The sequence below is a fragment of the Schistocerca gregaria genome, chromosome 3 (assembly GCF_023897955.1).
Source record: "Schistocerca gregaria isolate iqSchGreg1 chromosome 3, iqSchGreg1.2, whole genome shotgun sequence".
In the NCBI taxonomy this organism is placed as follows: Eukaryota; Metazoa; Arthropoda; class Insecta; order Orthoptera; family Acrididae; genus Schistocerca; species Schistocerca gregaria.
Window position 1 is genome coordinate 691,912,263 of NC_064922.1, and position 13,029 is coordinate 691,925,291.

General features: G+C 38.5%; 1 protein-coding gene across 18 annotated transcripts in view; it reads left to right on the top strand.

The window, feature by feature from the left end:
- The window catches only part of LOC126354432 (serine/threonine-protein kinase dyf-5), a 230,593-nt gene that overhangs the window by 45,444 nt on the left and 172,120 nt on the right, over nucleotides 1-13,029 (top strand). For 16 of the 18 annotated variants that reach the window (XM_050004096.1, XM_050004086.1, XM_050004081.1 and 13 more), the window contains one exon: nucleotides 11,993-12,152. In XM_050004096.1, coding sequence (XP_049860053.1) covers nucleotides 12,031-12,152 — 122 coding nt within the window. In that variant the 5' untranslated portion in view covers nucleotides 11,993-12,030. Of the gene's footprint in view, nucleotides 1-10,081; nucleotides 10,161-10,251; nucleotides 11,056-11,992; nucleotides 12,153-13,029 lie in introns of those variants that run through there. The other 2 variants (XM_050004098.1, XM_050004099.1) reach the window with 2 other exon arrangements.

The window sequence follows — 13,029 nt, forward strand, 5'->3', positions numbered from 1 at the left end:
CATAAAGAGGAATTCATATAGGCGAAATGGTGTAATTATTGCGATCTTTGTGATGCTCAGTGGTCATTAGGATTTGTGAATAAGATTTTTTGCAGTCGATCACGATAAAGATGGTTGCACCGGCCAGTTCCTGGGAGAAGTCCTGACTATTGGGCATGGGATAACTATCAATGATGGTGCACACATTGAAATGTCTGTAGTCCCCACACATGTTGCCACGTTTCATCTTATTTGGTCCTCATAGTAATCGTTGACACCAATGCGTTGTGTGATGGCCTGATGGTCCACTCGTCTAACAGTTCCTAGATCGCGGCCTTGGCCGCCTTTAGTTTGTGAGGGGTGAGGCAGTGGGGTCAGCATCAGACCAGTGGAACGGGGGTAGTATTAATTCTGTGTACAGTACCATTGTGTACAGTGTTAATCTTTTTATGGGGCTGATGTGGAGTAGCATGTGAGGCACACAATCTGCTTGTGGAGGTTATGTCACTGTTTACACTCGCGAGGGCAATATCACTGTTTTTGTGTGGTCTGCTTGCGGGAGCATCATAACCAGAGGTAAGAGACACTGGACTGACCTGTGGTTCTGAAGGGTTGGCGGCATCTCGGATGGGCGGCTCTCATTGTTGCTGGTGCAATGACAGCCGTTGCTGTGTGATGTGCAGCTGTCCTGTAGCTTGGAGCAGTGGTTGCAGAAGTGTTACTTAGCTGCTCGTGAGCTGGCATTGGTGCGATGGAGGTCAGTGTTCTCAGTAGTCACAGTTTTAAACTCCTCAGGCAATGTGTGGTACTTTAATGTGAGGTCCAGTACTATTTCAGAGGTAGGAGGAGCAGGCAGCAGTCTTGTCCATTGGTAAGTGATCACTGTTTACTTCACTGATCGGCGTGCGGCCATCACGATGTAGTAGTAAGGCTGTACTCAGGTCCAGCAGAAGATTATAATGCCTCAAAAAATCTGCACCCCTCACTGCCTCTACAGTGTCAGCCACAAAACTTCTGTAGATGGGGGGGGGGGGGGGGGGTGGGGGTGGTTGTCCAGTTGAACTATGACAGAGGCTGTGCCTATCACGGGAATCACTGAATTGTTCAAGATGTGTAGTTGTATAGCGGATGGTGTATATTTTTCACGTGCCAGCTGAGGGGACATAGTGCTGAGATTGGCACCTGTGTTGACTAGGAAGTATGCTCTAAGATGGTTGTCATAGACAAAGAGCCGCATGCTCCATTAGAATGTAGATGTGGGGTATGATGAGTGTTGTTGTGTTTCATATCAAGGTGGCGATATGATGAGTGTTGTTGTGTTTCATAGCAAGGTGGCTTGAAGCAGGGGAGTGACCTCATGTAACTGTGCCAGGCTGCTGTAGTATTTTGAGTAGCTGCAGGATGAATGACAGGGGCATGCGTTGGCACCGAAGCATGCGTGGAACCAGCAGAGGTGGTGCAGCTGAGTAGTCTCAGAGTCCTGGCCAGATGAGTTGTGACGGTTAGGCATGGGTTGCCAGCTGGGGGTGAATGCGGCAGTTGGTTGTTTACATTGCACTACAAATGTGGGTCCGTCATGGTATCTGATTGTTGGTGCCTTATTGCAGCAGAGTCTTGCAAGGCTGCTGCAGGTGTGGCGTGGAAGGGCTCAGGTGAGGTTGAAGCAGCTCGGCAACTGTCAGTTGGCTAGATGCTGTGCAGTGAATGCTGCATAATAGCCTCCATGGGTGTGGCCGGTGTGCAGGCTGGTCTGGGCTGCCTGTAGATGCAACTGGTGTTTACATTGGTGCCGGAGGTGATGTGAGCGTTTATCAAGGTGTGATGTTGCACGAGAGCAAGCATCTGTTCGGCAAGGCATAACCGGATTTCCAGCATTTTCTCCTTGTGTATTAGCATGGCCATCTGTATGTTTTCAAGCATATTGAGAACCCATAGTGACCAGAGGGCCTGGTCTGGTAAGAGATTTGTGTCAATTTGGAGGTGTAACCTGCGCCAAAATGCTGATGAGGTGTCATGGTCCAGTGATGTCTTAACGATGGCTAGGAGGAGTCATTGTTCAGGTGAATGCAAGAGGCACTGCAGTATGAGCATTTCCACTGTCTCATATCTGTCAGTGGTTGGTGCGTGCAATAGGAGGCCAATGGTAAGATCGGTGTTGGCGTGGATGTGATTCAAAAGCACCAAAAACCTGCCATGGTTGTCTGTGATTCCAGCCAATTGCGTCATGCATTCTGAATGCAAACCATACTTGTGGAGAATCAACTTGTAGTGGCAGCAGATGTAACTTGGTGTGTGGTCAGTGGTAATCTGCCTGGTGGCAAGGGGCCGGGACCAGTATGAGGTTGTTGTAATCATGCAAAGTACATGGTGCAGGTTCGTGAACAGCATCTGGTTGCACTGATAGAGGCGGCAACTGGCATCACGGCACGGTAGTTGCAGTAGGTATGTCGGTAACGTGAGTGCCGTGATCAACTGTCACTGGACGCGGTGCATGTGTCATGGCTGGTGCGTCGGCGTCATGGAGGATGGTGTCATAGTGGGGTACCAAAGAATGCAGTGCAGTGGACAAGTCCTGGTTGGCGGCAATTGTGGTGGATGGTGTAGGTCACCAACGTGGTGGTTCTTGTAGGTACTCATTGTGTTCCCTTGATGTGTTGGTCGCAGTTGCATTCAAGCTTGCCATATTGATGTGTGTGGTCACGAGATGTCAGAACCCTGCGTGATTGTAGGTAGACACGGTGTGTCTGCTTGATGAGTGATGTCATGTCGCAGGCATGGCTTGGAACATGGCTGTTGTCAGTGTGACATCACCATCATGACGTAATGTGGGTTGCAGTGTGGCCGTAATAAGTGTGACGTCATCCGGGTAACGTACAGTTTTGTGCGGAAAACAGGATTGTGGAAAAACACTGGGACAGGAAGGTCACTTGTTGAACATATTTGTCCACATTAATCCGTAAATATTGGTTCTCTGCAGTGGAAGGCAGTCATATATGGTGACGATTGTTTGCCAACATTGCGGTGCTCTGGAGTATATCCATAATTTGGTACATTGCACACGGAATTTCGATATGCACTGAGTCATTAGAATGAAAATGAGTGTGGTATTGTTCATTAATACTGTCACTGATTAGTATATTAGTAGCACTGATTACTTGGTAAGTGGGGATGGCGGCAGGCAGCCATGTGTGGTCACTGTTGATGTAGCATAGTTAACTAAGGAAGTGGCAGGCTTCATTCACCACCTTCACTGATAACATTGTACTTGATTTGTGCGATTTAATGTGTTCATCCATTTGGCGAGATGTAATGATGTCCTGGTTCAGCAGTTGCTGAAACAATGGGAACATTGACGACCTTTCAAGAACAACAGTTCCACTGGTTATGTCATCTGGGAATCAGCAAGAACACCAAATAGATGCACAAATAAATTGTCTGTAGTGATGCCAGGGGGGTGAAGCACCATCGTGGGACATATTCTTCACGGCATGAAGTCTGTATCCCATGGTGATCAGTGGCATGCCAGCATGAGTATAACTTGGTATTTCGCGGCACGGTTGAAAAGAAAATAATGGGGTCACCACTGTGGGTAGTGGGGTGGGGTGTGGTAATTATAACAATAAATAATCACTTGCACTCCCGTCACTTACTATGAATACTTTTATTCTCGCAGTGTGTACACAATGCACGTAGCATATAGTGTGTGCTACAGAGGACTGATCTGGCAAAAATACAGTTCTTGTTGTGGTATGGCAGCGATATTATGTGGAAGGGGGGGGGGGGGGGGAGGGGGTGCTCGGGGTTGAGCCAGTGGTTCTACGTCCCCACAAAAAAATATTCTGTCAATATGTAAAACTTCACTTTTACACTGTTCTTGTTTTGAAGAAATTAAAGGAGAGTTGCTGAATAATAGTAGTGTGTGGCTTGCTAACAGTATAAATGATATGATGTTAATTTCTTTTCATTTCTCTATGGTATGCCATGCAGTTACTGTTTGGTGCTGATTGTTCCTTGAGAGCTAAATTTGTCATATTGTTATACCTGAAGCAGCAAAATGTACTTGAATCCTCTGTGTGATGATATATACTTTTACAATTCCATGAGTAATGTATTTTGTGTTCTCGTGGAAAAGTTTCTTGTATGTGAAGAAAAAAAATCAAGTGCACATTTTACTTTCATCTGATTTTAAATGATGACAAAGTCATTCATTTTAATAGTTTCTGTGAAGATACTTTACATTGGAATAGGAGTTACCTTTGGGAAGTTATTTAAAATTTAGTCCTAAATGTCACTGTAATATCCTGCAGAAAGCAAAACAGAAAGAAACCAAGCAGTAAAACAGGTTACAATTGAAACAATCAGTTTGAGGGGAAAAAAACCTGAGCAGCATAATTCTAGCACACTGCATCCATACAGACAGCTGTCATTTGAAAATTTCTGACAGCTGCCAAAAGCTTTACATACACAAAGTATATCTCAGCCAGTGAAAATGCCAGCTGTCTCTATTGCATCAGAATGTTAGAGGATTGAGGAGTAAAATTAATGAACTACATATTTCATTCTCAAGTTAGTCATCAAATCCAGCTGAGATGTGCCCCTCTAAACATCATGTGACCAGTGGTATAGATATGTTCAAGTGTTGCTGGATTCAGCTTAACATCTCACTTCTGTAGAGCTGAAATGGAGAAAATGGGGATTGCCATATTTATCTGGAGTTGTTACACATTCAAGAATATGTACCGTAACATTTTTTACCTTGGAACTCTGTTGGGCTGTTTAATAGTGAAAAAGCAAAGAAGTAGAGGCTGATGGTAACTTTAATACAGATTTTCTTAAGAGATACTTCAGTAAGAATTTATTGCAGTCAGCAACATTATCATTCAATGTAATTCATACTGTAAACTTCCCAACTAGGATAGCTAGTTGCTAAAAAACAGGGACTTATAATACCTTTGTAGAAAGGTTTATGAATAAAATTATATTTAAAACCTGATAGTTAGTGGTCCAGTGAGACCAAGGCATGTAGTTCAGTACTGTATGTTAAATGTTGAAACTAATTAGGATACAAAACTACAGAAGAGTGGCCGGTAAGCCAAGAATTGATTATTTTAGGAAACTTCTCAAAAGTGAGAACTGTTATGAATCACACGGTACTCATGACATGAATAAAGAGTACATAATTTTATAAATAAAGTTCTTACCTTACTTGACAAATTGTTTTCCCTAAGAACAAATCCAGATTAGACCAAAGTAAGCAAAAAAGCCATGGGTTACTCAAAGAAAAAAAGGTTTCCTTTACGTCAAACAGGAAACTGTACCTGTCTGTCAGAAAATCCTCTAACATTGACACTAAAGCTCATTTCAAGGAATACTGCAAAATACTGAAGAAGTTAATACTGACATAAAAGCAAATGCATTACAAAAAAAAAAAAAAGAAAAGATAATTACCTCAGCTAATGAAATAAAGACAACGTGGGATGTACTGAAGGAGGAACCATAGATGAGGAGGAGCAGACAACTTTAAAAGTAAATGATGCTTTTGCAACAGATGTATGTGGTGCGCAGCACTTTTTTTTAACAAGCATTCATAACTGTTACTGAAGAGAGAGGGTTGTCAGGTTCAGTAGATGCTGTCATTCCCAGTTATTCCAAATAACTTCAGTAATATGAAATGACCCCCCCCCCCCCCCTCAACTCTAGGAGAAGTAATGTAATTTGTGAAATGTTTTCAGTCGGAACATTCTAGTATTTATGAAAAAAATATCAACAAAGTTTATTGAAGAGTACTCTCCTGAGTTTAGTAACATTTTAAGATATTTGTGTAAGCAGTCATCTGTCACTGGAACATTTCCAGATTGGTTGAAATATGCTGAAGCTAAGTCTTTGTATAAGAAAGAAGATAAAGAAATCTGTCAAAATTCTTGGCTGATCAGTGGAGAAATTTGAAAATTTGTGCCAGACTGGAATTTGAACCCAGGACTCCTGATTACTAGGCTGATATGCTGACCACTACACCATCCAAACACAGTGGTCATCACAACTGCATGGAACACCCTTCTGTCAGACCAAATTCTTAACTTATCCACACACCATTGATTCATTCATGATATTCATTCGTGGCATTTTGTCGATTCCCATAAAAGTTAAAGTTTGGTGAGGTCCTGCACTGAAGGGATCATGGCCATCCTCACCTTAATTATAATTATGTACAGGTGAGGACGGCCAATGACCCCTTCAGTTCAGATGCACACCAAGCTTGAACTCTTTTGGGAGCCAGTAAAACATACGAATGATGGGAAGGGGGCAGTACATCAGTAGTGTGTGGATAAGTTGAGAATTTGCACCTGAGGGAGGTGTGTTAGGGTAGTCCATGCAATTGCGATGACCACTGTGTACCCGAATGACGTAGTGGTCATTGCATCTGCCTAGTAAGCCAAACACCCAGGTTCAAATCCCAGTCCAGCACAAATTTTCATCTTTCAATGTTAATTTAAATCAGTACTCACTGGCTGCTAATGTCTTTAATCCTTTTGTGGAGTGGCATTGGTTTTTTTGGACATGTACAAAAGTCGCACTTGGGATTTCTAAAAGGTTCCGATATGGAGAAGGCTATTTACTACCACAGTGAGAATATACTTAAAAGCATAAGATAATAAATTACAGGCTATGTGTAATCTGTGATACATGAAATGAGTCTGATTGTGTTAATCACAATATATTTTAAATAAATTAGAATATTATGGTGTATATTTAGAATCTGTCTGACAGGCTGCAGTTAGTATGTGCAAAGAATCAGACATTGCAGTTGTTGAAAATAAAACATGGAATACCAAAGGGATCGGTTCGTGGACATTTTCTTTCCATTGTGTACATATATGATTTCTCAAGTCACATACCATGTGAGAATGTGCTGTATGCTGATGACACCACACTGATAACAACAGGTGAACAGTTACAAAGTTTTCAAAATTTTGGTAGGGAAATTATCAAGATGACTAATCACTGGTGTCTGGACAGCCTGCTATCAATTAACAAAATGAAAATGGAAGAACTTTGAAATAATCTTCGGGTACTGAAATCTGAGAATAAGAATGTGATTGGTAAATGACTATTGTGAAATGGACACACAAATTACTTAAGCAGTAAATTGGCAAGAGTTTTATTTTTCTTATGTAACTAAGAATATCAGTAAGAATCTACCACTTTTATTATGCCTTCTTACACTCACATCTGCAACATGGAATGCTGTTGTGGGCAAATGAGCGAAAGTCAGATTTACATTTTTCAGTGGTAGAAGAAAGCCATTGATGTAGGTCTGCGTCCTAGAGAGAATTGCAGAACCGAACATAATGATGGTCCCCATCCTTTACATCTATAGTTGTCTAGTTTATGCTAAAGAAAACATAAACGAACTTAAACTAAGAAACAATGTTCATTTGCACAACCAAGGAATAACCCAATGATACATTTTCTGTACACAACACTTTCCCACATCCACACAATAGCCATAAACATACGAGCCTTAAATGCAACAAATTGTCAAAAACAGCTCACTTGACTCCCTTACACAAACACAAGAAAGTTTTAGAAACTTTGCTAAGAGAGCGAGAATTTTATTCAGTTGACGAATTCATGGTGAGTGCTTTCCAAGAACTGTGCTTTGGGTAGCTGCGTGTGTCAGTAAAATTGCGTTTAATAATCGTAAAATTAGAATTCTACATTTATATGTACATCAATAAATATATGAGTAATTGCTCCAAATTGCTCTGTAAATGTAGAAGTATGTAACTGATATACAGTTGTAATTTAGCATTTATATATCAAGTATTCCAGTAACTGGCTAAGTGTATTAACAGCTGACATTGTACTCTTACTAAAATGTATCTTTATTTACTCGTAAAGCTGATGTATTAATTGTATTAACTTTACTTTAAATGTTGACAAGACCAATTTTCTCAAAATACACTGAATGGTTGGTAATAAACATTCTAACAGGAAATGTCACAAAATGATTCAGATTATTTCTCTCTGATAGGTAACAAAGGTTATCAGTAGGAAACAGTCCTGTATTAAGTTACCAATTATCATCCAACAGGGAACTAAGTACAAGTGTTGTCCCACAAGGTTCCATCTTAAAGCCCTTGCTCTTTCTTTTCTGTATTTATGACCTTTCTTCACTAACATTACCAGATGCATTTTTGTTTTGTTTACAAATGATACAGACATTATTAGCAGATCAAATATAGTATTATAAAGATGAATTAATGAAATTTTCATGCACACACAAATATCATAAACTTGGAAAAAGAAACACTTAAAGCACTTTGGGTCTGTAAGGAGTTTCATCCAAATCTATGTTTAAAATACAATGACAATCAGTTAAAATAAGTTGACAGTGTTAATTTCTTGACATTACAACTTAATAAATCCAATAGTGAGGCATGTAACTTAAAATCGATGAAGTGCCTAAACAAATTTGAATTTGCATTGCAGAGTTTGTTACTCAAAAGTGGTGTAAAAATTAAAAAAAAAGCTAGCTTAATTTCCTTGCTTTCATTCCTTATGCCATACAGGATCATTCTTTTGTGGTAACTCATCAAACCAAGCTAAAATTTTCCAAGTTCAAAAGTAAGTAATGTGAGTTATTTGTAATGCCTGTGAATTCGAGACTCTCCTGTAGAGGCATGTTCAAGAAACTGGGGATACTAACTTCTCCTTTTCAGTACATTTATTTTGTAATGAAATTTGTCACTTTGGTCCAGAAGGTGTTCAGTATTCAAGAACAGACATTTTCAATGACTTACCAGCATCCATAAAAAGTTTAGTTACTAATAAAGTTGAGTTTAAGAAAAGCCTGAAAGATTTATTGTTGGAAAACTGCTGCTTCCATTGATAAATGTATTGTTTCAAGCTAATTTATAACTCTTAATGAATGGGCTTTTCATAACTATTACACAGATTTGTTTCTTTATACAATCTGTGCTTCAGTTGATTGTAAGGTTGTTAACCTCCAAATTTCAATTGCACACTAATACAGACTTTTAAAGATAAATAATATTGATGAGTGGTAGAACAGAAACATCTCCATATTTTAAAATTTTTTTAATTGGTTTAAGGCATTCAATGTAGTGTCCTTAGGAGAGTTGCTACTCACCACATAGTGGAGATGCTGAGTCACAGATAGGCACAACAAAAGTACTATATTTATACAGTCATCAATGGCATTTTTCTGACAATGCTCTCTTTCTTTAAGCCCTTTTCTACAACTATTAGTATGGTTTTAGTTACGTGCGTCCCCAACTCGACGCAACGAGTGCACTTACTAGTTTTCTGTTCCTTACTGTTAAAAGAAATAAAAATAAAAATTAAAAAATAGTGGTCAGCGCGACAGACTGTCAATCCAAAGGGCCCGGGTTCGATTCCCGGCTGGGTCGGAGATTTTCTCCGCTCAGGGACTGGGTATTGTGTTGTCTTAATCATCATCATTTCATCCTCATGATCATCCTCATCATCATCATTTATGCATGCATTAATGAACGTAAAAAGATAACCAAAATTGATAATCTGCTGAGAATGGTTTTATCGTTTTCCAAATCAGAGAATATACACCTAGGCAAACTTAGGTCTTATGTTTTGTTATTTATGGCTGTTCACTTCAGCTCTGTTTTAGACATTGACCACTTATAGTTGAACAGCTTCAATCACTGAATATACAATTGGCTACAAGGGTATTTTCATAGAAAAATTCTTACAGTTTGCTAGTCCATGTTGTTAAAGTTTTCATATAGTAAAACCTGGAAAATATTTAGGTATGATTGACTTTATAAGTGTATAACATTTTTTCCATGAGTATAATTTTAGCACTTTATGCAGTTTTTTTGTATTTCAGTTTAAATACATTCTGCTGATTTATGTAAAAGAAAGTAATAATTTCCACATTTTTCATCATTTCGTAGTAGCTGTCTTGTGAATTGAATTATCTGAAGCACATGATACTACTTATAAGCAACTGCTGCATTAATATGGCAGCTGAAGTTTGTTTTGCTGGTTGCTATGTAGCCAGAAAGCCCCTGTCATGGCCTTGAACATTGTAATCAATAATCCTCAACTGAGTTGATCTGGAAAATGTGTTCTGGACTTGACTGTGCTTGATATATGCTTTTCATTGTATTGTGAATAAGGTATACCTACATATTGCAAATGCTTTTGTTAAAATCAGCAGTATCTACATATTTTCAAAGTTTATTTTTGGTACTAGTGTTTTTCTACTTGTGATACTGACATCTTGGAACTACTGATTGTTTTGTGTCACTGATTCCATAAGATAGTGAAATTATCACCATTGCAGATATCTGGTGTCTGAAGTGAAGTGCAGAATGTAGAATGTACTATGTTCATTATTTTCTGTGTGATAGTTATAGGAACCCCAATATTTCAAGATCCACCACTTTGTTTACTATTTTCTTTTCAAATAGCTATTACTAAACAATAGAATATATGTAATATTTGAAACACCCTAATAGATTCCTCAAATGTTTACATCAAAATGTATACTAACATCAAATTACACTAGAAGGGTCATGGAATAATAATAAAAAATAACATCAGTGACATCTTCTGTTGACTTTGGCATGTGTCCTTGTGGCAAATTTCTAGAATGTGTAAACTGAATAGTGATACTAAATTTTCATATTTTTGTTTTTGTTTAGTACCTGAGATATACTGGTATGATATGTTTTGCTCTTTAGGGACATGTTTTATGAAATTAATTGGGTAACTGTATTTTTCTAATACAAATGTTGTTCCCTTTGGGGGTATTGGCAGTAGCTATTATACAATTAATGATACTACAATTCTTGTGACTGTGATTTTAATTGTTATAGCATACTGTGATAAAAAGAAAAATTGTTTTGTGATTTCTGTAGACTTAACAGGTTTCCTCTTTAATGTCTGTTTGAATTACCTTAGTCCAGTGGACACTTTAAAATTGTTGTGATATTACCAGTATGTTGTTAACTCTTTGCACACAATGGCTTTTTTGGCTCTTTCACCAAGTAACTACTTACAGACTGTCAGGTTAGTATGTAGGCATAAATGAAATCAAAATGTTAGATTTCTTGCAGTATAACATTTACATGTCTATTTGCAACTACTTGATTGACACTGTTGTGGAACTTTTACAAAGAACTTTGCTGCAAATAACATAAAATTGCTTGTATGTTGTATGTAACTATATTTTGTAAAATTAATTTATGAGTATAATTTTTCTTTTCCATTTTGTCTTGAGCACCACATTACCAGAACAGTTCTTATCAACATGAAAATCATAATATCTGTGGTCATCATCACAATAATTCAGTTTCATTATATCTATCAAAATGTTACCTTTTAACCAATGAAAACAATTTGAAGGATAGACTGCTACTCACTGCTTAGGGGAGATGTTGAATACACACAGAGACAGAGACAGCCTCTGTCACCTCTGGGTACTAACACCCAACTAATTAACACCTAAAGATGATAATAGCAATGTGTATGTGCATGTGTTTTGTCTTTGTCTGATGGAGGATTTAATCCAATAACTAAATAATATCTAGTAGTCTTGATTCAGTGTGCCTGTCTGCCACTCAGTGCCTCCTTAAAAAAGTTATCTTTGTGATTTTGCTTTTATGCCATACTCTTTGACACTCAGGCTAAAACTGTAAGCACATTACTCATTCATTGTGTGCACTGCATGCAAACTTCAGAGAATTATTATGGACATTTCGGACTTACTTTGCTTGTACTGATTCAATCGAGTCCCTTGGGAGATATATGTTAACTGTTTTGTTAACTGTTTTGTTGTGATGTTTTTCTGTACATCCTACACCAATCAATGTACAATCCAATAATAACACAGCAGAGTACTTATATAGTTATAGAGATGGATAGAAAATGAGCACAAACCTATATTCTACAAGTAATGAGCATGATGTTTTCGTGTTAAATTGATGTCCTTAATTTAATTTTGCAGGTTGATATAAATACATGTAATATACTGAAGAAAAACGAATGGGCTCCGCCCCTGTCAACATGAACCGGTATATCACATTAAACCAACTTGGAGATGGAACATATGGCTCCGTGGTTCTGGGTCAGAGAATTGATACTGGGGAGAAGGTTGCTATTAAGAGGTGAGCAAACTTCTTTTGTGATCAATAAAGGACAGCTAGTGTTGTGTGGTCTCAGTCTGTCCAAAGAAATATTATTATAAGCAGTAAGTGAATTCAGACACATAAAGATGTATGTACATACCAGCCCTCAAACCGGCATAGTAAGGTATGCCTGGTAGTAACATAAAACAGAAAAAAAATTGAATTATGAACTTTTAGAGTCAGAGGGATCAGTTCATAATAAACAGAATAGCAACTACTGGAAAGAAGATGTGTGGAAAACTGCAATAGGTATTACTGAAATAGCAAGAATGATGTGTTATTGTGTGATTATACAATTGTTGAAATGTGCCTGGAAGCAGCCACATCCTTTAAATATCTGGGGGTATACACACAGAGTGATTTAAAGTGGAACAACTACATAAAATGAGTCACCCCCTAGGCAGATGACAGAATGAGATTCGTTCGAAGAAACTTCCCGTGAAGAGGGTAGCTTAAAAAACTCTCATGTGACAAATACCTAAATATTACGTGTGAATTGTGTTTTATTCATCTCATTACGTACATTTGCAGTCCATTTGGTTTGCGTACAGGAGAGATGTTAAAAATTTATAATACAGTTACAATGATTTTTACATTAATAAATAATAGCACTACAGTAAATAATAACACTATATTCCTGTAACCCTCCCGGCCTCAACCTTCGTTAGTCACTGTCCTCACCCATCCAGCCCGCTCTCTGTTCCCTTTCCAGCACTACACAGCCATCATTTCACCGCCACACCCAGTCTTTTCATTTCTTTTTATTTCTCTCCTTTTCGCTACTTACCCCCTCCCCCCGCTGCACCTTCTCTCATTCAGTTCTCGGAGACTTCAGATGTGTGTGCAAGTGGCGCAC